The sequence below is a fragment of the Apis dorsata genome, unplaced genomic scaffold (assembly GCF_000469605.1).
Source record: "Apis dorsata unplaced genomic scaffold, Apis dorsata 1.3 scaffold_286, whole genome shotgun sequence".
Lineage (NCBI taxonomy): Eukaryota > Metazoa > Arthropoda > Insecta > Hymenoptera > Apidae > Apis > Apis dorsata.
In genome coordinates this window covers 271,352-298,998 of record NW_006263561.1, presented here as the reverse complement: position 1 = coordinate 298,998, position 27,647 = coordinate 271,352, and the positions used below count along the sequence as shown (strand labels likewise).

The 27,647-nt window shown below is 30.1% G+C and overlaps 7 protein-coding genes across 12 annotated transcripts in view; all 7 read right to left on the bottom strand.

Annotated features, from left to right (window-relative positions):
• Positions 1-4,371: 4,371 nt before the first annotated feature.
• On the bottom strand, positions 4,372-8,084 carry LOC102674524 (sodium-coupled monocarboxylate transporter 2-like). Of its 2 annotated transcripts, none has more exons than XM_006616937.2 (9): positions 7,866-8,084; positions 7,433-7,651; positions 6,943-7,288; positions 5,960-6,114; positions 5,724-5,864; positions 5,549-5,657; positions 5,234-5,455; positions 4,648-5,150; positions 4,372-4,555 (listed from the first exon to the last, which is right to left on the bottom strand). In XM_006616937.2, exons 2-9 carry the CDS (start codon positions 7,648-7,650, stop codon positions 4,462-4,464), a joined length of 1,788 nt encoding a protein of 595 aa, XP_006617000.1. In that variant the 5' UTR covers position 7,651; positions 7,866-8,084; the 3' UTR covers positions 4,372-4,461. The 2 variants fall into 2 exon arrangements, with proteins under 2 accessions (XP_006617000.1, XP_031366919.1); XM_031511059.1 differs by lacking the exon at positions 7,866-8,084 and adding an exon at positions 7,730-7,799.
• A 320-nt stretch (positions 8,085-8,404) lies between these two features.
• Positions 8,405-11,163, bottom strand: LOC102674264 (KICSTOR complex protein ITFG2-like). 2 transcript variants are annotated; one of them, XM_006616934.2, is made up of 7 exons: positions 10,911-11,163; positions 10,483-10,846; positions 10,169-10,385; positions 9,781-10,097; positions 9,016-9,719; positions 8,723-8,957; positions 8,405-8,649 (listed from the first exon to the last, which is right to left on the bottom strand). In XM_006616934.2, the coding sequence occupies exons 2-7, from the start codon at positions 10,627-10,629 to the stop codon at positions 8,470-8,472; spliced, it is 1,800 nt and encodes a 599-aa protein (XP_006616997.1). In that variant the 5' UTR covers positions 10,630-10,846; positions 10,911-11,163; the 3' UTR covers positions 8,405-8,469. The 2 variants fall into 2 exon arrangements, with proteins under 2 accessions (XP_006616997.1, XP_031366918.1); XM_031511058.1 differs by having other exon boundaries at positions 10,933-11,077.
• On the bottom strand, positions 10,649-11,216 carry LOC102674394 (mitochondrial inner membrane protease subunit 2). The gene is made up of 2 exons (XM_031511070.1): positions 10,911-11,216; positions 10,649-10,846 (listed from the first exon to the last, which is right to left on the bottom strand). Exons 1-2 carry the CDS (start codon positions 11,214-11,216, stop codon positions 10,649-10,651), a joined length of 504 nt encoding a protein of 167 aa, XP_031366930.1.
• A 1,678-nt stretch (positions 11,217-12,894) lies between these two features.
• Positions 12,895-18,763, bottom strand: LOC102674830 (calponin homology domain-containing protein DDB_G0272472-like). Of its 4 annotated transcripts, none has more exons than XM_031511061.1 (8): positions 18,395-18,763; positions 17,792-18,145; positions 17,075-17,337; positions 16,749-16,941; positions 15,913-15,965; positions 15,223-15,377; positions 14,959-15,145; positions 12,895-14,373 (listed from the first exon to the last, which is right to left on the bottom strand). In XM_031511061.1, the coding sequence occupies exons 1-8, from the start codon at positions 18,537-18,539 to the stop codon at positions 13,783-13,785; spliced, it is 1,941 nt and encodes a 646-aa protein (XP_031366921.1). In that variant the 5' UTR covers positions 18,540-18,763; the 3' UTR covers positions 12,895-13,782. The 4 variants fall into 4 exon arrangements, with proteins under 4 accessions (XP_031366921.1, XP_031366920.1, XP_031366922.1 ...); XM_031511060.1 differs by lacking the exon at positions 15,913-15,965 and adding an exon at positions 16,307-16,446 and having other exon boundaries at positions 18,395-18,759; XM_031511063.1 differs by lacking the exon at positions 15,913-15,965 and adding an exon at positions 16,307-16,446 and having other exon boundaries at positions 14,257-14,373; positions 14,897-15,145; positions 18,395-18,746.
• Positions 18,764-19,077: 314 nt separating this feature from the next.
• LOC102674134 (28S ribosomal protein S36, mitochondrial) lies at positions 19,078-20,120 on the bottom strand. Its single transcript, XM_006616933.1, has 4 exons — positions 19,855-20,120; positions 19,689-19,743; positions 19,410-19,579; positions 19,078-19,205 (listed from the first exon to the last, which is right to left on the bottom strand). The coding sequence occupies exons 1-4, from the start codon at positions 19,876-19,878 to the stop codon at positions 19,188-19,190; spliced, it is 267 nt and encodes an 88-aa protein (XP_006616996.1). The 5' UTR covers positions 19,879-20,120; the 3' UTR covers positions 19,078-19,187.
• A 228-nt stretch (positions 20,121-20,348) lies between these two features.
• Positions 20,349-23,272, bottom strand: LOC102673994 (heat shock protein 83). Its single transcript, XM_006616932.2, has 2 exons — positions 23,109-23,272; positions 20,349-22,715 (listed from the first exon to the last, which is right to left on the bottom strand). The coding sequence occupies exon 2, from the start codon at positions 22,713-22,715 to the stop codon at positions 20,562-20,564; it is 2,154 nt and encodes a 717-aa protein (XP_006616995.1). The 5' UTR covers positions 23,109-23,272; the 3' UTR covers positions 20,349-20,561.
• A 1,624-nt stretch (positions 23,273-24,896) lies between these two features.
• The window catches only part of LOC102673860, a 6,249-nt gene continuing 3,498 nt past the window's right edge, over positions 24,897-27,647 (bottom strand). Inside the window, exon 3 of the mRNA XM_031511064.1 lies at positions 24,897-25,532. Coding sequence (XP_031366924.1) covers positions 25,506-25,532 — 27 coding nt within the window. The 3' untranslated portion in view covers positions 24,897-25,505. The remainder of the gene's footprint in view (positions 25,533-27,647) is intronic.

Sequence of the window (27,647 nt, the reverse complement as noted above, 5' to 3'; positions counted from 1 at the left end):
CTCGATCTTTTCGCGAGCCACGGCAAACCGACCGATCTCGCAGCTGGATCGTAACGCGTCACCCGTGAAACGATGATGTATCCTCGTTGAAACGAGGTGCCGGCCCGCTACTACTACTTCGACTCACGCTACTCAACCGGCCAAAATTCGGGAAAAATTTCGGGAAATACTGACCGAGCGCATTCGACCGATTCGCCTTGTTCGTTTCACTGCCCCACCACTGGGTGCACCCGTTTCGGCTTTACCCGGCACACTCACACGCCACCATCCTACCTCTGTACCACCCACACAACCGAAGGTCACCGATGTGCGGCGGAAGACAAAGACGGGGAATAGACGCGCAGCCTCCGCATGGACCAAAATGGCCGGTCGCGAGCCGGCCGATTGGCGGGATGGAGACGGTAGGGGCGTGGTGAGCGTACGCCACGTACCTTCCGACCGGTCTACGATAAAAATAAAGATCCGTGGTGGCGAAGTAGGGATGAAAATGGTGGGGGATCGAAGAGAAATAGAGGCGAGCAGGGAGGAAAAAGGAGAGCGCGAGTGCACAGGGTGCACGTTGCATTCGTTACGCGTTTCCGAGGGGTCGAACGTCGTTGGCGGGGTAAGGATTCGGCGCGTGAGTAGGGGAAAGGACTTTTTTTACAGATATCTTCTCCGTCCTTTTTCGTCGACCGTCGCTATCTCTCCCGGTCTCTCATTCGTCCGTTCCATCCATCTCTTCTCCTACTCCCTCTCACTCCCTCCCTCCCTCTCTCTTTCTCTCTCTCTCGTCGTTCGCGCTTTCTCCCCTTCTCCCCTTCGATACGGAGCCTCTGTATTCGTGAGAACGTATGCGTCGCGCGAAATGTATCGTGGATAGCGTGTACGTGTACGCGTGGATACGTATAAAAGGATGGTGAGCGTGAACACGAAGCCAAGCGTATATATCGGTGCATGTCACGCGAGCGCGCCGCGTAGGTCGGCGATCGTCATTAAGGAGGATACTAATTGGAGGTAAAACGCGGTCGAGCCAACTGTTCGTCGAGATATATATATATATATAGATATATCTCTCGAATTTCGAGTAATATTTCTTGCCTTACTTTCCTTTCTTTCTCTTTCTCTTTCTCCTCTTCCCCTCATTTCATTATCCCTTCACATTTCGCTTCGCGTGAAGCATCGAAGAAACCGCATTCGCAAGAAACGGTATCATTTTCGTTTTCATTTTTTTTTTCTCTCTCTCTTACGATGAAATAAAAATTTATATATACATATATCCTCTTCTCGATTCCCCTACTAGGAGAAATGTAAATAGCCTACTTCTCGTGCAACACGTGTAAAAAATTTATATTCGTGCGATTTAACCTCTTGTGCGCACACGGGTCTGGCCTTGCACGCTTCCGATGCGCGTTTCCCGTATAAGCTTAACTTTGCGTGTAATTTTTATAATTTTCTGGGACGATATAACTTATTTCCCGTGTAAACTCGTATTCTTAACACGAGTGTAATTTTGTAACTCGAATACCATTTTTCCATGATATTCGAACTGCGCGCAAACTCAAACCCTATTTGTGCACAGCCGCGTATCCGAAGCGAAGCATATTTTCGCGCGACTATACACCTCCTGGCGGGTGTCGGTCTCGTGGACACAGCCAGACCGTTGTTGTTTGTTTGTATATATACCGGGGAGCACCCGGGGTGCGGCTGGTTGCATTGGTTGCAGTGAAAAGGGAAAGGGGAGGAGGTAGATGGGTATATCGTGTTCCATTCTATGAGTACAGGGCGGTGGTGGTGTGCGGTTGGGGCACGACGACGTTTCAAGCCTGAAAATTGAATGTCAGCCAAGAAAGAGATGTCACAATATTCCGCGTGTCCGCAACCCTGGAGCCTGCTTTCTATCGCAATCTTTTTTCTCCCTTCTCTCATGCGCCTCTCTCGCTTTCCTGTTTTCGAGAATGCGAGAAGGGAGAGACCGTCGGGCATATTCGTATTCATTTTCATAGGGTATGTTTACTCGTCGTGATGTCGAACAGAGGGGAGTGAGAGCGGGTTGATTACGAGCAAAAATAAATGAAAAAAAAAAAAAAAAAAAAGAAGAAAAACGTAGATGCTTTCTAAACGATATAACATATAAAACGGATAGCGAAACGGATGAAAAACGATAACGCTTGACAGAATATCGTATGCTTGTAAATGGGAATTGTATCATCATCGAGTTAGCACAACCTTTCTCTTAAATAGCGCATAATATTAGAATTTTACGGATCTATAAATTTCGCCTGTCCCTCACTTCCCACCCCCCCAACGACGACCTCCCAATTTGCCAATCCTCCGAGTTGACGCGTAAATCAACGATCGTCTCGTTGACCGAGAAATCCTTTCGGCATCTGCACACCGCCTATTGGCTCCGTCTTTTTTGAAAAAGCGTGTCCTGGCAGGGCACACGAGGTAATCCGACATCCGAATGTTTGACAGAATAATTTTCACGTTAGCAGGGTGCATTATGCTCTTTTATGCCCGCGCCTGGCCCCTACGCATTGTCACTGAAATAAGCCGTATCCCACACCGTACGCGCCCCCTCGGCTTTTATTCGCTTTTGCGCGTATACCGTGACCTCACAAAAACCGGGGAACCCCGTTATATAGTTACACTCGACGAGACACGGAGAAAGAGGGACGAAGAAGGAGAGAGAAAAATCTAAGCCAAAATCTTCGTCGCCTGTAATACGCATGCTTCCACGAGCCATACTTCTTCTTCTTCTTCTTCCTCTTCTTCTTTTCTTCCTTTTATCTTCCCTTTTGATGACGACTTCTTCGTTGTCGTTTTTAATCTTCCATCTCGCCAACGAGATTTCGTTCTCGTTAGAATAATTAATGGAGAGAAAATCACGCGTGAGATCGTGTCATCTTTTTTCTCCTTTTCCTTTTTGATATACAAATAAATAATCCGTTGTTGTTATCTCGTATCGCGTGTCAATTTTTATCCCGCGTATCGATCGAAATCGTGTGTAATGATCGAGAGTCGAGGGATGGTAGATGGTAAGACTAGTTAACCGTGTGAATGCAGCGAGATCGTGGCTCCGTCACTCGACACTAAATCAGACAGAATCTGTCAAAAATCTGTCACCCGGCCACAATGGGTCGGGTCCTCTCCCTCGAACATTTTTACCTACTACACGGTGAAATCAGACCAGCGCGGGGAAGAAGGACGGAAAGCGGCAGGAATGTAAGTAGGAGGAGGCCTTTGCCACCTATATTTGACACCTTTCAGTCCAATAAAATAAAATGGTTCGGTGGAATGCGGTCTCCGGTTCGAGACAGAAGTGCCGTTTCTACGTCACCCGTGAGCCTTCTCTCCACAGAAGAATTTCCCCTCTCCCCTCGCCCGAGTCCTTCTGAAAGCCGAGGATAATATCTCGAATCCCTTGATAAGGGTTACTTCCTTCGTCGACTTTCACCTCGGAATCTTAACGCGTGGATCGTTGTATTTATTTTCTCCGTATATATAATTCTCGAAAGATCGAATTAAATCGAGGGAGAGGAAGAAGGAAAGACAAGGTGAATTCCGTGTCGCTTGTTCTTCGAACAAAAGGTATAATGAAAGTGCGCGATAGGGGCGAAGCGATATGGTTGTAGAAGCGTTGACACTTTATAACAATAAGGTAGCTTAGAAAGCTGGTGCAAACTAGTTTAGTCAACCGTGACTGATAGTAGCCGTGGCACAGGGCGCATTACGCGTCTTTTGTACCATTTTAATATATCCTCGCCATTGATTTTTCATAGGGATCGTAATGTCTTCTCCATTGTGGGCCACGTAAGCCGTTCGACGATAAATCGCAATTTTTCAAACTCCATCGCGGGCAACAAACGTGACTTATCGTTTATGAAACGATACAATGTTTGCAAGGAAATGTAACAACTTTATGCAATGCTATGACGGACTCGACTTTGAATCTGATGAAAATATCTTAAGGAGTGATATTATGTAATGCGAGGCATTCTTCGCATTATTTCCAAATGGCCTTCTAAATTTTTTGTCGGATAAAAGCCACGCACGCTCGTAGACACGTGCAACCATCTTCATGCATATTTTGACGATTGATCTTTTGCGGATTTTCAAGACCGACTCGACGAATGACTGGACAAAAAACACCCTTCCCATTTCCATTCGTCCTAATCCGATAGACATCGTTCCTCCAGATGTTTAGACGAGTTGTTTGTATTGAGATGCGTGGGACAGATATATAATCTAGTCAATTTGACACCCTCATCGAGGGCCTAATGGGTGCTTTCAACCCAGGGCGAACCAGTTATGTAGAGCTTTCTTGGTTGCCAAATGGTTGCCCGGGATTATACTCTGATCCTTATCATTCGGGAATTCATTTGTCTTTAACCGTAAATAGTTTTATTAAAAAACGAATACAATTTTGCTATGAATACACATTGTCATAGGGAAGAAATGAAAAAAAAAGAAATATCATCAAGAGTTGAGTTTCTCTTTCTCTGGATTTGTTATCAACGCGGTTGGAATCGAATGCATCGGTACCTCGGTATATTTTTTCGGTGGTAAAAATCTAAAACAAAAATTAACACGCGCGTCTGTAAATATATTATAATTTCACGATTTCTTTTTTTTTTTTTACGCAAATTTAAATTAGAAGTGTACCTTTGAACAATAGGTGGAAAATGATTTCTATCGACCTCTCGTAGATCAGGAGTCCCAAATATGAAACTGACCGTTGTTCCAACAACCATTGATATCAAAAAACCAAGCAAAGTGTAATACATGAACGATATCGTGTACAGAATGAATGGTTTGTCTTCGACAATCGGCAAGGAATCATTATACGTCTTTGTTTGATTAAATACATTCTTTGCGTTTATGCAATCCTCGGTCGAAGTAGGAAGGGGTGGATAATAGAATCGTTTCTGAGCCATATTCACTTGAGCACCGACGATGATCCAGATCATAAACAATATGGAAGTTAATCCACCTGCGATAGCTCCTTTCGACGTAGCCCATGGTACTGTCATTCCTAAAGTGAAAATGCCCAGCATTGAGCCAGCCGTGATACCATGAAGGGTCAGAGAAACTCGAAAAATATCGCCCAAACGATCAACGAGAAATACTAGCACCGCACAAATCAATCCTACGATAACTACAATAACCTGAAAATCATAATCGTAATATTGTTTATTGTTAATATTCCTCTAAATAAACAAACAATTTTATCTATTATTTTATGATATACCTTCATAATATTCGCCGCTCTATGCTCTTTTTCACTATTATTTGGTAACCATGGATCGATGAAATCCTCATAAATTGTACCAGCTACTGTGTTCAGAGAGGCGCTCATCGTCGAAAGGCCAGCGCTGACAAGACCGGCCAGGAAAAGGCCAGGAAGACCTGGAATATTCGCAGCAACGTCCAATACGTAATAAGGAAGTAATTGATCGCTCCTGGAAATTACCTGAAAACCAATTAATCCGTTGATTTATTTATCTTGGAATAAGGAATATAATTATATTTCTAACGGATAAGAAAAGGAAAAAAAAATACATACTTTGGTACTAATGGGATCGCACTTGTAATATCTGGCGTACATTATAAGTCCGGTAAAGACGGATATCCATTTGATGACAACCATGCACAGACACGTAAGCGCTATTGCCCTACAACAAACGGAAAATATAGATTCTCTCATACATTCTCTTATTCTTTAAAAAAATGATACTCACTTGTGCGCTTCTTTCAAATTAGGCACAGAGAGGAATCTCTGCAAGGACACTTGACTGATACCAAGTCCGTGTAACCACGTCATCACCATTCCAATCGACATCCCCCAAAAAGAATTTCTAACGAATGGACTGGGATCCATGCTGCAACGTGTGAATGTAATATATGTAATACGTGAACAGAGGGTGAAAAACAATTTACCTTGAAATTAAATTAAACGTTCATTTCATTTTCATACTTCCAAAATTGTATTCTGCTACCATCTTCCGATATTTTCCAAATCTCCGATATACCGCCCACATTTATGATACCCAAAACGAAAACGGCGCACAGACTTCCCAACGTTACGATCATTTGAACGGTGTCCGCCCATACAACAGCTTTCAAACCTCCCTGAATATGATGAAAAAGAATGGCGAAAATATTTAAAAAATGCGACTTGACACGAGTCGATCAATGGAAATTAACGTGTCGCGTGAAATCGTATATCTTACGTTTTGTCTTTTAATTTAATCGTATAATTTAATCTACAATTATTTTATCTAATTTACATAATATAATTCTACGCGGAATGATTATAGTTTTTGTTCACATCTATCTTTATTAATTTTTAAGTATTAGTAAACATTTGACGAATACTGATGCGACAAAAAGATGACTTCTCTAATGCGGCCTTAAATCTTAATTATATTTCATTCGTATTTTCTTTATGATAAATTTGCCAACTTGAGCGTTGTATATATAATGTAATTTATATGATTATCAGATTTTCGAATCGTTCTCTTTCAAATGAAAAATGATTTTGAGATTTTTTTTCTTTTTGATTTTTTATCTGAAAGAACAAGGTGAATATATCACAGGAATATGATTTTTTTATGATTTAAAATTCTCTAAATTTAATAATTAAAGTAATATCGATGTCATCTAAAGATTCTTAACACATTGCGGATCAATAGTTTATTGCTTTATAGTTTTATCCAGTAGCCAAACATGTTTCCGATAACAATGAAAATCTCAAAATTTTCGTAATTTGTCCGCAATATGTAAATACACTAGATATTTAAGCGAATTATTTTCTTGTAAATTTGACTTGTAAAAAAAAAATTTAAATTTGTATACATTTTTTGCTTGAACGATTCGAAATAGATCTTTTCGATACGAACTATCTATTTCAAAATTAACTTATTTATAAAAAAAGAGATAATTGAAAAAATAACTTACAATAGTTGTATAAAATATGCACACGATGCAGATTATCGGAGTAATCAGATAGAGATCGATCGCTGTTGCTTGAGAAAATGCTAAAGATGGTACATATACGATTAAAGGGACATAAATAACCGTAGAAAGTGAATAAAGAAATGAGGCAAACGTCCTCACAGGTCTTGTAAATCTCAGCTCTAAGTATTCAAACGTGCTGGTCAGTTGTAATTGATAAAATACTGGCAAATATATAATTGAAATAAGAACACACGTTATAAATGATGTGAAAATGCAGGCAGCATACTGTGTACCATATTGATATACTTCGACAGGTATAGCGAGCAAAGATACTGCCGATATGTGACTAAAAAAAATTAAAAAAACCAATTTATAACATCAATTTTATTATTTTTCATTTAATCGAATAAAATGATATTATTTTATCGATAAATTTAATTGTCAATTTATATTTGGTTTTTATGAAAAATATTTTTTCACAATAATTTACCTAGCAATTAAACTCATGCCAACAGGAAAACAGGACATTGTTTTTCCTCCGAGCAAATATTCAGTAGTATTATCTTGCTTTTTGCCGAAACAGCCAAAATAAATCCCTATAAGTACACTGATCCCTAAAAGACCACCGAACAATGTGTAATCGGTCCATCCAAATGTAAGGTGTTTCAATTCGTGTCCAAGCAATGATCTTGTTTCGTTTTCTGCCATTCTAAAATCCATGAAATTAAATTTGAAAATGAAATCACACTAAACACTACAAGAATATTTTACTTCGTCACTCTCTTACTAGGCAACTTATTCTATCGTTGATTCGCTATTGTAATTAACAAAAAAACTCCGATTTTAATCTATTTTATTTACAATGCGATAATATTCGATATGGTACAATAAATAGATCGATCAAATATATTTGTAACACTCACGTTTTGATTTTCTATTTTTCTTATTTGTTATCGAAAAGTAAATTTATCAACACATGAACCGATATATTTGAATCGAAATATAGCTATTAATTATAGAAATTTTTATTAAATCCCGATTAATGGTCCATCTATGAATATCAAATTTTGCAATTTGATAAAAGCTCGGAAAAATACTCGATGAGAGCTATATTCCTACTAATAATGATAACGTTCTAACTGATGCTATATTTTAGCCGATTTTACACAGACACCAGTTTTAATTTATGATAGGTAGATAACATTCCATCTTTCGCAATGTTCTGTAAATAATTAGGTATCCTTAAACCATTTTCTGTAGACTGAACCTTGAGTTATTCGGTAACCGATATCTTCCTTGTCTTATTTACTAAAAATTTGTAAGAATTTTTGTCACTCATATATGCATTTCATGCTAAGAAATGACGAAGCGGATTGTTTCAAATAATTAAATCCTATTGATACGGACTAATAATATATTAATAACATATTAATATATCATGTAGAAAAAACAAAAAAAGGAATATAAGAATTTACATATATATTTTTCTTTATATAATTCTTTATATAATTTACAGCATCAAATCTTTTAAGATATACCGTATAATAACCATTCTGTTAACTCTCGCATCTTTTGTTGTTTCTCCATATCACTACAGTTTCCTAGAAGATTGTCTAAAATTTCCTTTTCTTCAAAATCAAGCTTCTCTATGGGATTTAAAGGCTTAGTAACCATACTTGGAAGTGTAACGTCATAATAAAGAAATATCTGCAAATATTAATATTTGTAATTTTATATTGATTATTTTGTATATTAAAACTATTTACAATAATAACATTACCTTATTATTAAAACTGTTATATACAAGGCAAGGTGTCGGAAATCCGGGAGTAACATTATAATTACCAGTACAAAATGCTCTAATTGGTTCTTCAAATTGAAAACGTACACTATTACGTTGTTGATCTAAAATATAAGTTTGTCCATCCCATCCGCAAGCTACTATCTCATCAGAACCATCGCCAGTTACATCTAATCGACATAAAGAGAATATCTGATGATCTACTTGCATCGACCTAAAAAAGATCGTGTAATCTATATTTATTTATTAAATTAGCGATTTTACAATCTTACCATAAAATGACTTCATCCTTAACCAACATTATTGTCCCATCTAAAGTAGCAAGAGCATAAGGTTTCCCTTGAAAAGAATTATTTTGTATATTCGCATCAGTTTCGATTTTATTCTTTCCTTTTAAATCTTCTTTATTATAATTATTGCTATTATCTCGACATGAAAAATGCTTATATGTAGGTAATAAAGAATCTTTTTCCGTCTTAATATCGTAATCACCAAGAATTACGTTGCCTCCCAAAACATTACCGTCAACTTGATCCCGATTAGAAAGATCAGAAGTTCCAGAAATTTTTATCATTTTTGAATTGTCTATCGTTGAATTTTTTCTATGCCCTTCCATAGTACTTTTTCTTGTTTCTAATTGTGAATTATTTTTCTTAGATTCTAACGAGACAGATTTTAAATTTTTACTATGTTGAATTTCATTTAAAACATTCGATTTACATGATTCTTTGAATTCGTAACTTGACACCTTATTCTCTACTATACATTCCAAATCTCCGATGATTTCTGTCGAAATATTTTGATTGCGCATTCTTGATATTCCCAATGTTTGATAATCTACACAGCTTGCTTCTGTTTCATTACTTTTATGATCAGTTTCATCTTCTAAATGACAATCTTCTGGATTACATTTAATTCGCATGAATGTTCCACCAGGTTGAGCAACTAATAAAGTTGGTGTTCCATCCGCCATATGCTAAATAAAAATTAAAATATATTATTATTATAAATTAAAATTTATCTTTTATTTATTATACCTGTAATGTGACAGTTCCTATTTGATTTGCACATTCCCATTTGTTCAATCCAACTAATTTTCCTCTTCCTAATTCTAAATTACTTGACCATCTATAAGATCTAACTACACGATCAGTCAAAGCAAGTATCATCTCATTTGCACCATCTTTATCAACATCTGCTATTAAAATCATCTTTGTGTTGGTTGGAATTCTTTGTACATGCACACACTCCATTTTACCAGACAATTCATTTAATTCGTTGTTACCATCTATTTGATCTAAACTTGAGGAACTTGTCATATTAACACTTGTTATAACATCCACACTTGCATGACCTATAATTTTTATTCAATAATAAACTTCAATAAACTTAATTTTAAATATGATACAATAAAAATGAACTTACTATGTTTCATGTTATCTTGATCAATTATTTCCTTATTTAATTGAGTAGAACTTATATTAACAATATTAGGATTAACAGATCTTGGACTATAAAAAATATGTGCCCAACCATCTCCACATATTACAACTAATGCATTTCGTCCATAATTAAAGATATCTCCTATTGCTACACTAGTAATAAGACCTAATCCAGGTATTTTTTGCCATAATTCTGAGCCCTATAATATAATAATAAAAATAATAATAAAAATATTTAAAATACACATTTCAATAATTTTTGATATTGAAGAATTGTTAGAGAATAAAAAAATTCACTTTAAAAATATAAAGTTCTCCTTCTGCAGTACCAACAACTAATTCATTATCACCATCATTATCAACATCTCCTATTGTTAATCCATGTCTACACACAGTACCAGGTAAATCCCATTGCAATCTTTTGACAAAACTAACAGCCCTCATTTTTTTTCTATAACAAATTTTATCTTGGTATTCTTGGTGAATTTAATGGAAAATTGTGATTTGACATGGAAGGATAAAGATATTGCCAACGGCTAGGTGGCCAGACTATGGAAGTAGCTTTTGCTGTTATTAATCCAAGAGAAACAGGTCCAAAAGTATTAGAATCCATAGATCGTCCAATATGATCTCCTTCTACCCAACAATGACCTTCTGGTACCTAAGCAAATATAAATATATTCTCTTCATGAATTCTACAAATTTAATATAAATAATTTAAATACCTGAAAAATATCTGATTTATACCCATGTGTGCGTACTATATCTCCAGAAAGTCCCACAACACGTTTAATCAAAATTTGTTCTGGAGTTTTTGGAGATTTAACAGTTACTATTTCACCGCGTTGAATATCTTGGGTGCGAATTGCTCGACGATTCAAAAAAACATAATCTGGATTCCTCTCATCTGGATTCAAAGTTGGTTGCATAGAAACTCCTTCTACTTTAGCTACGTAACCAACTGTATCCAAAAAGGTGATCCCAATAGGAATGCCTATAAGGATACCCGCAAAAAAATGTCGCACTTTCATTTATCGCATTTATGCACTAAAATAATAATAAAACTTCAAGTTAAATATGTAAAAGTACATATTTATACGCAAGATTTTATTACGATTTTATTACGAAATTATAATTTTATAATAATATATATGAATTTATATCATAAAAGAAAATATATTTTCTTTCATTAGATTGCATTCTTAAGATTATTATTAAATTTTTAAATTCTTAAAATTTTATGTGTTATTCCTTTATATAATTGAAATAACCTTTTATAGGTTAGCCATATATAATTTAAAATAAAAGTCTGTTTGATTTTAAATTTGTTAAACTATCACAGAACTTGCACTAATAAAAATATTATGATTTAAAAAATATTAAATAAATCTTATTGTTTATTAAGTTGTAGGCACAAAATACATAAAGATTACAAAGTAATTTAATTGTGATACATGATGGAAAACTGATATTGTATATATGTATATATATCAATATATATATGTATATATATTATATATATGTATATATACAATATATATAATATGCGCGCGTTATGTAGATATGATTATACGTATACGTAATATGATTCTCTATACAATTATATTATAATGTATAAGTGAAATTAATGTCGACAAAAAAAATAAATAATAAGAGAAAGACAAAGATAAATTAAAAAATTGTGAAATCAGCACCATCTTTAAAGTGTCATAAACCAAGATAGGATTAAGGAGAGCAAATAATAGAAATAGTAGAAGAAAAATAAAGAATAAGAATTGAAAATCAGCACCATCTTTTTAATATTGTTAGGCATTTCTTATTCTATTTTTATCTTTTTCCTATTTTTTATTTTTTTTACCTCATTTGTTTTATTATAGCACTCTAGAGATGCCGTTGATTTTCAATTTTTAACTTATTTTTATCTTTTTTATATTATTTTTCTTCTTATTTATACGCATTTAAAAATTATTTTTAAAATTTATTAATTTTAACAATTTTCATGATTGAAATGAATGTAATTTTTTGACTCAATTTTAAATTTTAAATAGTACTATATCAAAAAAATACAATAAAGCATATTCAATATATCAATATATAATATCTATAAATATCAAATATTCTAATTTTTTACGTGATTAACGAATTCAGAATGTACGACATAAAATTCTATTAAATGTTAAATCTATATCTTATATCTTGTATAATACAAGCTTATAATTTATTATATGTGATATTTTGATTTGAATAAACTGATATTTTTATTAACAAATAAATACAAAATGTATTCATTGCATATTAATTTAATTATATTTTAAAGCAATTTATTTTAAAAAAATTTTTTTTTATTAAATTTATATTAAATAATTGCATTAAATTTTTATTTTTTTAATGAAGTATATTTTTAAAATTTTTATAATTAGGAATAATTTTAAAACTATAAAGATTAAACATTTATATGATTTTGCGTTTTTTCAATAGTAATATATATTACAAAAAATGCAATAATTCGGCATTTTTCACGTAAAAATATTTTAAAATATATTTGATCACAATTATAACATTATCTACTCACATAGACATCATATAACAGTAATATTAATAATGTCATCTCATAATAACTATTAAAAGATGAATGATTTAAATATTATTATTCATTTTTAACATTATCATGCAATTAAACTAATTTTTATTTTTACACAACACTGAGTATGATTTCAACTTGTATTTTTTTCTTTTTTTATATACATAACATCTTAAAATGTAGCAAGTAAAATGACGAATATTTATATTTAGTATGGAAATTGCACAATTAAACATAGGTATGAAAATGACATTGCTACATACTAAATAGTTTTACAAACTACATTATTAAAAAATTCTAATCTAAATATAACTCAAATACTGCACAGAGAATTGCATATAAAATTAAATAAAAAATGAACAAAAAATTTGTATAAATAAAAAAATTCAAAATGGAACTAAATAATTGGTATGTGTACAAGCATTATAGATCAGTGCTTGCCAATCATCATACTCAATAATATAGAATTAATACCAGAGTTTTATCAGTAATTATTTAGTGCCTATTGACTGTATTTGAATTCTGTGGTTATCATTATACAATGACTCAATCAGACATGTGCACAATACACTGCCTTTTATTTGGCCCCTCTGATTAATAAATTTTTGATTCTATGAAATATAAGATACAATAGGCAATAATGTAATCATAGAATAAATTCGAGTCTTATATCATATTAGGTCTTTGGCAGTGCTTAACCAAGATTTGTATCATTCATGATTATTTTTGTCAATTATTTTGTTATTTTTTTGTTATTGTAATCCATAAATTTTAAAGATTGGTAAACACTGATTTAGTCAAATGTTTGTCATTATAATTTTTATTTTTATTCTGAACTGTCTTTTCATTGTAAGGCAACCCATTATCCTCATCTTTAATCCTCATCTTTAATCTATTTAATTTCACTTTCCTCAAATTTTTATAATTTCGTTGTTTTTTATTAGTTTTATTAAGTTTTATTATCTTCTGTATATTTGTTATTTTTCAATCATTTAACACGAAATATAATACATTTTTTATATGTTTTTGTTATTATTTTCTTTTTCTTTTTCATTTTCCTCTAGTCTCCCTTCTGTTTTTTCCTCTTTTTCTTCCTCATCTTTCTCCTCTTTTTCTTCCTCATCTTCCTCCTCTTTTTCTTCCTCATCTTCCTCCTCTTTTTTATCTACTTCTTCTTCACTTCTTTCATTATACTGTTCAATCTTATTAATTTTTTTATCATTTTCTTCATCATCTCTATCTATTTCTGCTTTATCGTTTTCTTCTTCTTTTTTCTCATCTTCAGATTGTTCTACTTCTTCCTTATCTTCTTCAATCTCTTCTATCTCTTCAATCTCTTTTGTTTCTTCAACTCCTTGTACTTCTTCCTTTTCTTTTTCTTCATTATATCCAATTGGCTTTATTTCTGTCCTCTTTTGTATTAAATATTTTTTCTGTTCTTCTTCTTCTATTTCTATTTGTTTTCCTTGATAAATTTCTTTTATTTCATCTTTATTCTCAATTTCCTCTTTATTATTTTTTTTAATACTTAATACTTTTGCTGTATCTTTTGAATTCAAGATTCTTATATTTTTCGCATTTTTTTCTTGATCTTCTTCATCAATTTCCTAATATAATAAAAAGATATTTAACAATTTTATTTTTAAAAATTAATAAAAATTATATTTAATTAAATATATAATAATTATACTTCGAAAAAGTATTGTCACAATAATAAATAAAATAATATAATAACTAAAATATAAAATAAATTATATAAATTTAAATAATAATTGAAAATAATAATATATATACTAAAAAGAAAGTTTATAAATGCTAAATGTAATTATTCAATTAATAATTATATGATGTAAATGTGAAATATATGTATAATGCATTCTCAAAATTAAAAATTAAAATATTAATTTTAATAAAATATTAATAAAATATTAATCAATTTAGAATGTAAATTAGATATTAATATTTACAACATCACAGATAAATAATGTTGCATATTAATATTAAATTTATATGTTAATTAATATTATTTTAAAACAATAATTTTGATTATTTATCGTTTCTGTGATTTGTTGTATTTTTATGTTAAATAATCTATACAGAAGCAAATAATTAAATGAATGAAAGAATCACCAAATAAAACAAGGCTCCACAGATTCAGATTTGATTCTGTTGTAATTCTAATATTTTCTTACAGCTGTATTTTGGTCGAGACTGATGAGAGAGAGAGTCATTTTGCCTGAAAGTACAATAGGTGCCTCTACATCCTCTTCTGCTTTCTGAGCTTGAGTTTCTGAATCTGTTACAAGCAATTCACATTGTGGAGGAAGAGCACCTTCTAAATATATTGGTTTTGGTGGTGTTTTTTCCCTCTCAATATGACTAAAACAGAATAATTGTATTTATTAAAAATAATATAAATTTTAATAAATATACTTTTTTCAAAATCTCTCCATTACCTTGGTGAAATTGGAATTATAGGAGTAGTAGGTCTACTACCCTTATTCTCACAACTAGCTGTCATTTCCATACCCATGACTTTAATAGTTGGTGAATGTTCTATGTTTTCTACTTTATCTGCTGTACTATACTGAACCTGAGCAATGGTATTGTCCTGTAAATTAAATTTTTTAAATAAAAGATCTTATATATTATTTTCTTAAAAATATAATTATACCTATTTTGAATATAATGTAAATATAATTTATAATATAAGTATTATATTATAATCGTTAATATTTATAAATCAATAAAAAGTAAATATTTTTAATTCCTTTCAAAAATATAAAATAGCATTCACACTCAAAAATTCATACATTCGTAAAAACGGTTAAAAAAATCATGCTATTGATTTAAAAAAGTTTATAATATAAAAGGAAATAACTTAACTTAATAATTTATAAGCGTGCATTTAAATTCATTAATTTAAAAAAAAAATCATATTTGACAATATATAAATACATTACAGATTATTTTTATATTTAATATGTTTTGATTTATAACATATTATAAATAGTCTTAAATATTATCTCAATACTGATTCTTTAATATTAGAATATTTGAACAAAATAAATTTTGTTATTTATGGAAAAAATTTAATATAAACATTGGTTATTCTTGTTAGAAAATCTTTTAGGCAAAGAATATACCTTAGATGAGCGATCAATCCCTGCCAGGCCTTTGGACTTTGGAGGCCCATCTACTATTTAAATGTAAAAATAAAAACTATAAATTCTAAATTATTTAAGAATTAAATTTATCAATTTAAATGTTTTAACGAGTATTTCACTCAGCTAAAATATGAGTATGCACTTTTTTTATAGAGATAAATATATACAAAATAATCATTAATTTAAAGAATGGTTATACAAGCATTGAAATATAAGAAAAAGCGAAATATCGAAGATTTTATAACGAATACGCAAAATGTAATATACAAGAGGAGAGGTAAAACTTGAAACGCAATCAGAACACAACAACGTGCATATTTCTAAAGACTAAAGAACTGAAAATGTAAACTGCTTCATAATTAATCTAGTAAACCTTGAATTCTTGTTGTGGATTTGGACTATGCATAACTGAACGTGATATGTTGCCCATCTGAACAACAATTCTTTCCATGGCTGCTTCTGTCTCGACCAAACGGCGTCTCAGTTGATCTATCTCTATGTCTCCTGCCGCTTCTTGTGTTCCAGCATGTATAACATTATCAAATGTGTTCAGAGAATATACACGAATACTTACAATATTTTTAATTTTAATCTAATATTTTTTTGTTATATTTATGATATAAATACGTGTGTGTTCTAATTGTGCAAACCTTGCATCATGCAACACCATTTAAAAATCTGATTAGATACTCAAAAAAACATGTACCTTATTTTTCAGTATTTCTTTAAAGGAACTAGCTTTCAAGGAAAACACTGCATTAATGATAATGTAAATAAAGTGTGGTCAATATCTTTTAAATACTTAAAAAACTTACGATCTTTTAATTCCTCTAAGGTAGGAGTAGGTCTTTGTGGTGATGGAGATCTTTCCTTTTGATAATTCATTGTACCACCAGTCATTGCAGTAGCAAAAGCTTCAGGACTGAATACCATTTTTCGAAATTCTTTTTCTGCTGCAGCACCTGGATATTCCGAAATAATTTCACTATCCGAATTTTTTCTCAGCACCTAATAAAAAAATTTGTAACAAAATTTTATAAAGATTAGTAGTTATAATACTAATCTAATTATAATATTAAAATTTTTAAACCTTAAAAATTATAAAATATTAAAAATATTAAAACCTTAAAAGATATTTTACCTTAACAATTGTATATAAGAAAAAAAGTACAATTCCTAAAGTATACAATGGCATAATAATTCCCATAGTACCACTTCCTTTTGGTGCAGGAACAACATGTCCTGCACCACCTAAAGGTGGTCTCATTTTTGGCACAACATGATCAGGTCTATCTGAAACTTTTGGTACAATATGAGAAGAAGGTATAGCTCTACCACGTTCTCTCAATGCAGGATGTAAACCACCTGCATGTGGAGGTGTACGTCGTTCTTGTTTTATTGTATCTAGAAATATAAATATGTTTTTAGATGTTATTTAAAAAAATTTTAAATATATAACACAAATAGAATTCAAAATTCTATTATAATTATTTTATCATTTTAAAATTCAATATTATAATGTATATGTTAGTAATATATTATTATTTTATACAATGAAAAAGTTTATTACATATATTTAAAGCTATAACTATAGAGTAAATTTATTCTCATCTACTCATTTCTACTTATATTTGTTCTTTTGGCAACTTGCCAACTAGAAGAGATAACTTGAATCTGCTTTCCATATATAATTAGTTAGTTTAATAGTATCAAATTATATTTTTCATAATAAATACAATCGATATCTCAATAATTCAATTCAAATAATATAAATATATTAATAATAAAAAAAAACTGTGCATGCTGTTATTAATAGTTAATGTTAAAAATTTTGAATAAAATCTTTTATAATTCTTACTGTGTGGCATTAAAATATGATATCTGATTAAATGTGGAGTTCCTAGTTGAGAAAGAGGTATACCAAAATTTATTTTAAGACAAAGAGAACTATTAAATGATCTTATTTCTTCTAAAACTTGTTTATAAGATTTTTCCAGATGTTCTCTTTTAGCAAGAAATGTAGATAAATCTATACCACATCTAGCTAAAATTTCTTCTCTACATAAACTTGCACTTTGTGGTGTTAATTTTATAGTTTTCAAAGCATCTCTTATTCTTGGATCAATTTGATGGTGTTTCAATATATTCTGACATATTTCATACATAATATCAGCTGCAGTAACATCACTTTCAAAGATTACATCGCAGCATGCTAATAAACATTTTTAAATTTAACTTAATAACAAGAAAAAAATAACATTTTAATAGTTTATGTTAAATAATTATTAAATAATTCAAAATATAAGAATTAAAAAAAAGTAAAATTTAAAACTGAAATTAAATCATTGAATTTTCTTAATTCAATATAAATATACTTCAAAAATAATTAAATTAGAAAACTTTAATATATTATGCATTCTTCTTTATTTTTTACAAATAAAATATCTTTATAAAATCTTACCAGAATTGTCGGTCATATGATGTGGATTGACAGATGCTGTGAGCATAGGATAGAAAATTTTCGGCCATAATACCGCAAAACACCCGGCTACAATGGCTAAGATAAAAATCGTCTTTCTCGGACCGAAATCTGTTATTTCAGCCATATTCGTAAATTTTTCGTTCGTATAACTCTCGCAATTTCGATAAAAGATAAAACAACTGTAAATCTTCCACTATTACGTCCAGGGATCGTAAAAGCGGATGGAAGACACAGTCACAGCGCACTGTCGTCTGCTATTTCTGTCATGGAACAGGGCTGTGTCTATTGACTTTCGTTCCCATAATATTTTTCTTTAATTTATCTATATTAGAATACATTTAAATAATTAATTGTTAAGAAACATTTTAATGAATTTAATGTTTGATTTTTTTATCTTAATGAAATAACAAAAAAATTCATATAAACATATTTGTAAAGAATTCGTAACGATTTTTATATTTAAAAACTAAATAAATTTTAATATTAACATAATAGAATAAATATTACAGAAAAATAAAGTAATTTTATTAAATTTTTTTTTATTTAGAATTAACATTCTACTTATTAGTTATAAAAGTAAGCCAAAAGACAAGCCAGAAATAGCAGACAATGTCACATAAGCAAAGAGAGACCTTATTTTAGGTAAATAGTATAAATATGTATACTTCTTTTACTTGCATTTATTTACAGAATAAATTATACATAAAAATTTAATAGTAAATAATTTGTTAATGATTTCTAAAGTTTATAATGTTCTATAAATTATTTAAGTTTATTCTGGACCACCTCTCTGTAATAAAAAAGGATTCATTTAATATGATTTTTTTTCTCATTATTCATAAAGATAAAAAAATATGCAAATTATTATTTAGAAATTATTATCATTATAATTATATACTCATTTATATTTTAATGACTTTTATTAATGAATTTTATATTATACAAACGAGAAATTTAATTATATTATAAATAGTAAAATAAATAGTATACTTACATTAATATATGCAATTTCTTTCTCATCAATGGGTCGTCTTTGAAATCGCGCAGGAAGATAAAGATCTTCTATTGTTGGTAAAACAACTACATTAGGTCCCGTTGCACTAGGATTATTTTGTTCTAACATAGCCGAGTCTAAGTGCTTAGATGGTGGATTTGAAGTTGTATCTGCAGTAGTTAACCAATAACAAGGATTTCAGTCGGCTTTTTCAATTGAATTTTTTCAATTGAAATTTTCAACATTCGATGGTATTCAGTAATTTTTCTTTTACATTACCTTTCTGAATCCCACCTTTACGAAATTTAATCAAAGGCACGTGTGGTTTTACTACCTAATGAAATTTAATTCTTATAAATTGATCACGTTTTATTATGTACATATATTAATCTATGCATACATACATATGCATATATTCTTCTTACAATTATACCGATGCACTGACCTTCCAACCTTTGCTTGCCATCATAATTGTTTTTTAATGTATCTTATGCGAAGACCAAGTTTTACTTGCAACTTCTTTCAATCACTTTAAAAGTCTCAAATAGATGGCGTATTCTAACATATTCAATGAGTACAAAACAATCGTGAAATATTTGTATAAGGTTAACTAGTCTTATAAAGTTAATATGAACTATATGGTGTTAAAAATTAAAAAAATAACATTTCTATTTAACTTCGTTCAAGTATATATTCTTATTCAAATCTATATTGTATAATAAATATGTATATATATCAAAATATACATTAAATTTAATAATTATTTTAATACATTCAAATAAAAATGTAGGTCAAATAGGTTATTTGTATTACGAAATAAAAAATATATAAATCTTCAATTGTTATCTCTTGAAATTTTCATAAATAAAATAATTACTTTTTATTTATATTTATCTTATATTTTATTTAATGTGGTAGATATATAGTAAAGATAATAAATTCATTGTATAAATTTTATTTTATTTTAATGTAAATTTAACTTAATTACAAAGTATTTGGCATCAAAAAATGTTTTTGATAAATTAAAATTATACAGAAAATTAAAATGAAAATGGATAATAATACCACATAAAACGTGGTTATTTCAGCAGTCTTTTAATGATTATAATGACATTGATATTGTCATTATATTTACATTTATTAATATTAAGTTTAATCTACTTCTTCCATTCGTGAACTATCTTCTGTATCTCCTTCCAGAGGAGGAATTTCTTCTGTAGTTTGTTCTTCTGGTACAGATTCTTCTTCATCAATACCAAGTCCCAATTTAATCATTCTGTAAATTCTTGCAGCATGAACTTGTGGTTCATCTAAAGTAAAACCAGAAGATAAAAGTGCTGTTTCAAACAATAAAATTACTAAATCTTTTACTGCTTTATCATTTTTATCTGTTTCTGCTTTCTGATGTAAAGTTTCAATAATAGTATGGTCAGGATTTATCTCAAGATGTTTTTTTGCAGCCATATATCCCATAGTAGATGTATCTCTAAGTGCTTGAGCTTTCATAATTCTTTCCATATTAGCAGTCCAACCATATTGTGAAGTAACTATACAGCAAGGTGAATCGACCAATCGATTTGAAACTACAACTTTCTCTACTTTATTGTCAAGAATATTTTTCATTACTTTACATAAATTTTCATACTTGGCTTTGTCTTCTTCTCTTTTCTTCTTTTCATCTTCATCTTCAGGAAACTCTAAACCTTCTTTAGTTACAGATACTAATTGTTTTCCATCAAATTCTTTCATTTGTTGTACTACATATTCATCAATAGGTTCTGTCATATAAACAACTTCAAAGCCACGTTTTTTTACACGTTCAACAAATGAACTGTTTGCAACTTGGTCCTTGTTCTCTCCAGTAATGAAGTAAATATGTTTTTGATTCTCTTTCATTCTGCCTACATAATCCTTAAGAGAACATACTTCATCTCCAGAAGCTGAAGTGTGATATCTCAAAAGATCTGACAATTTATTACGATTAGAACTATCCTCATGAATACCTAATTTAATATTTTTGCTAAATTGTTCATAGAATTTTTTATAATTATCTTTGTCTTCTGTAAGTTCTTCAAACAATTCTATGCATTTTTTTACAAGATTTTTACGAATAACTTTTAAAATTTTATTTTGTTGAAGCATTTCACGAGAAATGTTCAAAGGAAGATCTTCACTATCAACTACTCCTTTTATGAAATTTAAATATTCTGGAATTAACTGTTCACAGTTGTCCATAATGAATACTCTTCTTACATATAATTTAATATTATTTTTCCTTTTCTTATTTTCAAATAAATCAAATGGCATACGTTTTGGAATAAAAAGTAAAGCTCTGAATTCTAATTGACCTTCTACAGAAAAATGTTTAACAGCCAAATGATCTTCCCAATCATTTGTCAATGATTTGTAAAATTCACCATATTCTTCTTGTGTAATATCATCAGAATTTCTAGTCCAGATAGGTTTTGTCTTGTTTAATTCTTCATCTTCAGTATATTTTTCTTTGATAGTCTTTTTTTTCTTCTTTTTTCCTTCTTCCTCTGATGGTTCTTCATTTTCATCTACATCTTCAATTTTTGGTTTTCCATCATCTTCCTTTTTCTCTTCCTCTTCTTCAGCTTCATCCTCACTCAGTTCTTTTTCACGTTCTTTCTGCACAAGTAATTTAATTGGATAACCAATAAATTGAGAATGTTTTTTTACAATTTCTTTTATTTTACTCTCTTCTAAATATTCAGTTTGATCTTCTTTCACATGTAAAACAATTTTTGTTCCTCGTCCTAATGTTTCTCCATTATCATGTCTAACAGTAAATGATCCACCAGCACTAGATTCCCATAAATATTGTTCATCATCATTGTGCTTTGAAATAACAGTGACTTTGTCTGCTATTAAATAAGCAGAATAAAAACCTACACCAAATTGTCCAATCATGGAAATATCTGCACCAGCTTGAAGTGCTTCCATAAAAGCTTTGGTACCAGACTTTGCAATTGTACCAAGATTATTTACCAAATCAGCTTTAGTCATACCAATACCAGTATCAATAATAGTCAAAGTACCATCATTCTTGTTTGGAATAATTTTAATAAATAATTCTTTGCCATTATCAAGCTTAGAAGGATCAGTTAAAGATTCATAACGAATCTTATCAAGGGCATCACTAGAGTTTGAAATAAGTTCTCTTAAAAAAATTTCTTTATTTGAATAAAAGGTATTAATAATCAATGACATAAGTTGAGCAATCTCTGCCTGGAATGCAAAAGTTTCTACATCTTCTGCTTTTGTTTCCATTTCTGTTGACATCTGTAAAAAAAAAAATTAGATTAGAAAAAAAAAAAGAAGTTAAACAATTTCAAATTACGCACATACACACATAAATTTCTATTTTTAATTTATATATGAAACATTTTATATATGCATTTCTTATTTTTTTTCACATGTGATATGCATTATTTTTATTATATAATAAATCGAATGATATTTCCGGATGTAATTTAAAAAAAAACAAATTTATACGAATAAAAAAATGTGACAGAATAGAGTTAAGATTAATTTTTTAATAAAACTATTAAATTTTAAATAACATTTAATAAGAACGTAAATCAATAAAAATTTACTGATTATTTATTGTTTAGGAAATATATTTTATGTAAACACATTAAATATTTTTTAATAATTAATTTAAAATAATTATACCTTGATATTCAGTTAAACCAATGTTAAAATACACCTCAAAAATTTATAAACACAGTATCGGACACTTTGCAGTTTATTGAATGAAGACGCGCATTGAGTAGGTTTGCTTTTATATACTCACTAAAATTCTAGAATGTTCTAGAATGTTCTAGAACATTTTTATCTCTTTGGATACCTCATATCCGGGAAAATTTAAATTCATCTCGATAATTTTTAATTAATAAATATTTTTTATCTATATTTTCAATATCGTTTATCTATTATAGAATAAAAATGCATAATTTTTTTTTAAAATATATAGATATTTGTTATTAAATAATGGAAATTGATTTGATTTTCTTTTTCACTTTAATGTGATACTTCCGGCATTTAGTTTTATAAGTCAAGGAAGCAAATAATATCAAAATTTTTATGACAAGTGAATAAATAATTTTTATCTTAACTCTTTTTGTTCGTTAATCATATCTATCAATGAATATCATTAGTTGGTATGTAAATTTAAATGTATTATTTATGATTATATTAAATAGAAATTATTGACCATTATATCGTCAAATATTATCGAACCATGTGTTCGATATTACGCGGCAAAAATTTTCTTCTCATCATATTATATTATTTTTAGCTTTTGATTCTTTTCAAATATATTTTCTTTTTATATATTAAGCGAAATTCCATTGTGTTAAAAATTTTTAATGTTTTAAAAATATATTATTAATATAATTTATGTATAAATGAGTATGATTTCTAAAGTTGATTCGTTCTTATTATTTTAATTTAATTTTTATTTCTATAGTTTTAAGAGAAAATTACTTGTATAATGAATCACATATATTTATTGTAGTTAAAAAAATAAGAAATGCATTATTAATTAATAAATTAATAAATTATCGGAAATAGGAAGCATTACATATAGAAATAAAATATATGTATATATATAAATTTTTTTATATATATATTTTTAATATTATAATTCATTAATTGAAATTAAAAAAAAAATTAAAAGTCGTAAGTAAATAAATTAGTAATTGAAAAAAAAAAAAGTTTTGTAAAAACTTCGAGAATCCAGTCGGTATATAATCATATTTCTTTATATATATCGGTATGTGGCGCCCCCATTGCATAGGTTATTACAATTTTATTTCTTATCGTTATTTGAAATGGAATTTAAATCTTATTAAACATGTACTTGGTTTGTACATTATAGTTTTCTTAGATAAACGTATTTTTGTTTACAATTATTATCTTAATTTTTCTTCTTATTTTAATTTCTGAAATATAAAAATTATTTTATTAAAATATTTTTTAATTTTACAATTTATAAAAAAGAAACATTATTACTTTTTATTTAATTATAATTTAAATTTATTTTAAAATAAAATAATTGATAAAACCATATAAAAGTTAATAAAAAATTTCTAAGAATACGAAATATGATTACATACGAAATCAATTGGAATAGCTTGAAAATTCTGAAATGTTCTTAATAGGTAATCGAGTCACGTGGCAATGACACTACTAGTAATTACAAATGCCTAACCCGTAGATTTTCATGCAGAATGAATACAAAAATCTTTGAACCATGTTAGATGTATTCTTTTTTTTTATATTCAATGTAACTCCAATGTAACGCTTGTTAATTCTACAGAAAAATTTTTTTTCATTGATATAATTAATTCTTAGAAATTTGAAAGATTTTTAAAAAATTCTTTTTATTTATTTTTATAAAAATTTATATTTATTTATAATATAACAAATTATTTATAATATAATATATACATAAATATTGGCATTTATTTTTAGATTCATCAATTTGTAAATAATCAATTTAGTCGAAAAATCAAAAAAAAATCGTTGAAGTTGATATGGCGAGGAGCTTAACTCCGGTAACCTAGCTTTATGATGTCGAATAATACTCATACAGCTAGATAACCAAAGAAAATGTCCGCGCCAAGATCTTCTTGTTGTCTTAAATAAATAAAAAAATAATTTCGATGAAAATTGATCATCTAAATCAATGAAATCGTCGAGAATTGAAAACCTGCTTTGCCATTTAGCAATATCGAATCTTTCTTGATACTGCAAATATCGGTAGACATGGATCAATCGTTAACGCCTTTTATACGAGAATGTCTCTTGATCGAGTCGCTATTTCCTGGTGCAGATAATGACATGCACGTGTCGATGGTGTCCCCACTCTGTAACAGAAAGACGGAGAAATCGGAAACCGCTTTACAACAATCGTCTCTTTGTCGCGTAACCACGAATTGATTGATACGCGCACAGCTTTGAAAAGTGAAACACAACCGTTGACATTTCGGAGTGAAAGTTAGTCGGTGAGACGGGCCTTCGGGATAGCCAGAGGCTACGAGTGTATATCTGAAAATTCTTCTCTCGTTACCAGGCCAAAGTCATTCTAAAAGTACGATATGAGAAATAAAATCGAATGCAGAGAAAACGGTAGGCATATGGTAACAATTTTTGATTAAGTGTCTTACTTGAACTGAAATGTAAATTTAATAATATGATGAAACGAGGCGATACGGTTTTGCTGAATCGTACAATGCGCAAGACATTATATCGTTACGTCATAATTACTTTGACTCAAACACGTATCTTGCGATATCATTCAGTTTCCTAGTTGCCATTTTCGTCTAAATGATTCGCGATTTTAATAAAAATTACGATTTAAAACTGCGTGTACGTGTCCAAAGATAAATTTCAGATTCTGAGAATGTCACGTTTAAATCGCGTAAAATGTAACTAGTGTTTTGCTCAAATTGATTAAATAGCTACTAATACGTGCAACAATCAAAACAGCTTCAGATATTAATAAAATTTCAGACAACTTATCAACACGGATTAAATTTTATTCGAGTCGTAATATCTTTTAAAATAAAGAAATTTATTTAAACTTTCTGGTTATAGATTAAAGATTGTAATATCCAATGCTTTTACTTCGGTCAATCCGTTAGTAGACCACTACGATGTTTCGTAAGAACTTCCATTTGGAGAAAGTTATGATCTCACGCTGCAGTGCACGCGTGGCTGGGTTCTATTTTATCAAGTTGTTCAACGCTTTCCGTGCTTCTTCCAATTTCTTTATCTGCTTAATTCTTCAATCTCGATATTAAATACGCGTATGATCTTGAGCAGAAATGTTATAAATTTTTCAAGAAGCTGCAAAATATGGAAACCGGACACATTTGGCAGAAATTTTATATTTAAATAACACGTTTATCGAATCTGATATGCAGTAAAATACGCCAGTTTTAGGAACGTTATCGAATTTCGCAAGAGATAACTTAAGAGATTGTTACGCGAGTTTTATCTGTTCGTTCGTTGATCCATAATTCTTGAGAATATAAAAATAAGATTTAATAAACGAATCTCTAACGATGAATATATTTAAAATTGGATAATGATTATCGCATTTAGAAGAAACGATCCATGAATTTTTCCTTACACGTGTAAGAATGAAAGTACAAAAGATCCTACATAAGAGAGGAGTAAAAGATCAAAACAAAAAAAAAAAAAAACAAAAAGAAAAAAGAAAAAAGAAAAGAAACCGTGGCACACTCACCTGCGAAATTGCCGGTTTATTTTTGGCCCGCTCTCATATCGGACGTAACAGGAAGGCTGACCAGAAAGATTTAGCCTCGATTCAACAATAATCCCCGACTTTCTAAAACTTAATTTTCTTTATTTTTTTCCCTCCATTGAAAACTGGTATAACGACAAAAGCAACTGAGAACTCTAGTCTAGTTCATTATTAGAGAATAGCTTATCCAAGTTGCGAAGTCCATCGTCACGTACCTATAGCAAATACGAGTGAGTACCTATCTTTCATGATAAGCCGGCCTTCGATTCTTTCCATTTGTTTGTCACGGTTGGTACAGCTGAACTATATTATTATTATCGTGCATTCTCTCCCATGAAAAGCGATAAAAAAAAAAAAAACTTTTGCGAAATACGAGAAAAAAAGATCATATAATTCGTTCCAAAGATCGAAAGAGCGCGGATAATTTGATAGCACAGATTTCTAATAAAAATCGGCAATAATTGTTGGAGGCGAAAAGCTATTTTAGGCATCGTATTCCAAGGCTAGTCGGTTTAACGGTCTAATTAACAGTTTACGATTTAATTAACAGTCCCGTGTCCAGTCGAGCCATTGCAGGGTCTTTGCACGATACGCCTTATTGACCGTACGTTTTATCGACAACTTTTCTGCTGCGTTCCTTAGTTTGTTGCGCAACGATCAGGGATCCGTGGTTCGTGGTTATCCGCGTCGACACGCGCGTCTTCCAAATCACCAACTTACCCCTCCAATGGAAAATCGCGAGACGTTAAGACGTTAATAACGTTGAATCTGTACCCAGTGGTAAATTTGTTTCCTAACGAGACAGGCGCTTTCAATGCGACTTCCAATCGTTTACGCAAACACAGCTGTACGAGTACTCGAGATAGCCGGGGCTAATGTCGCTTCACTTATAGTCATTATCACTTCAAGTGTAGTTATCGAGCTTGATTTAATTTTCC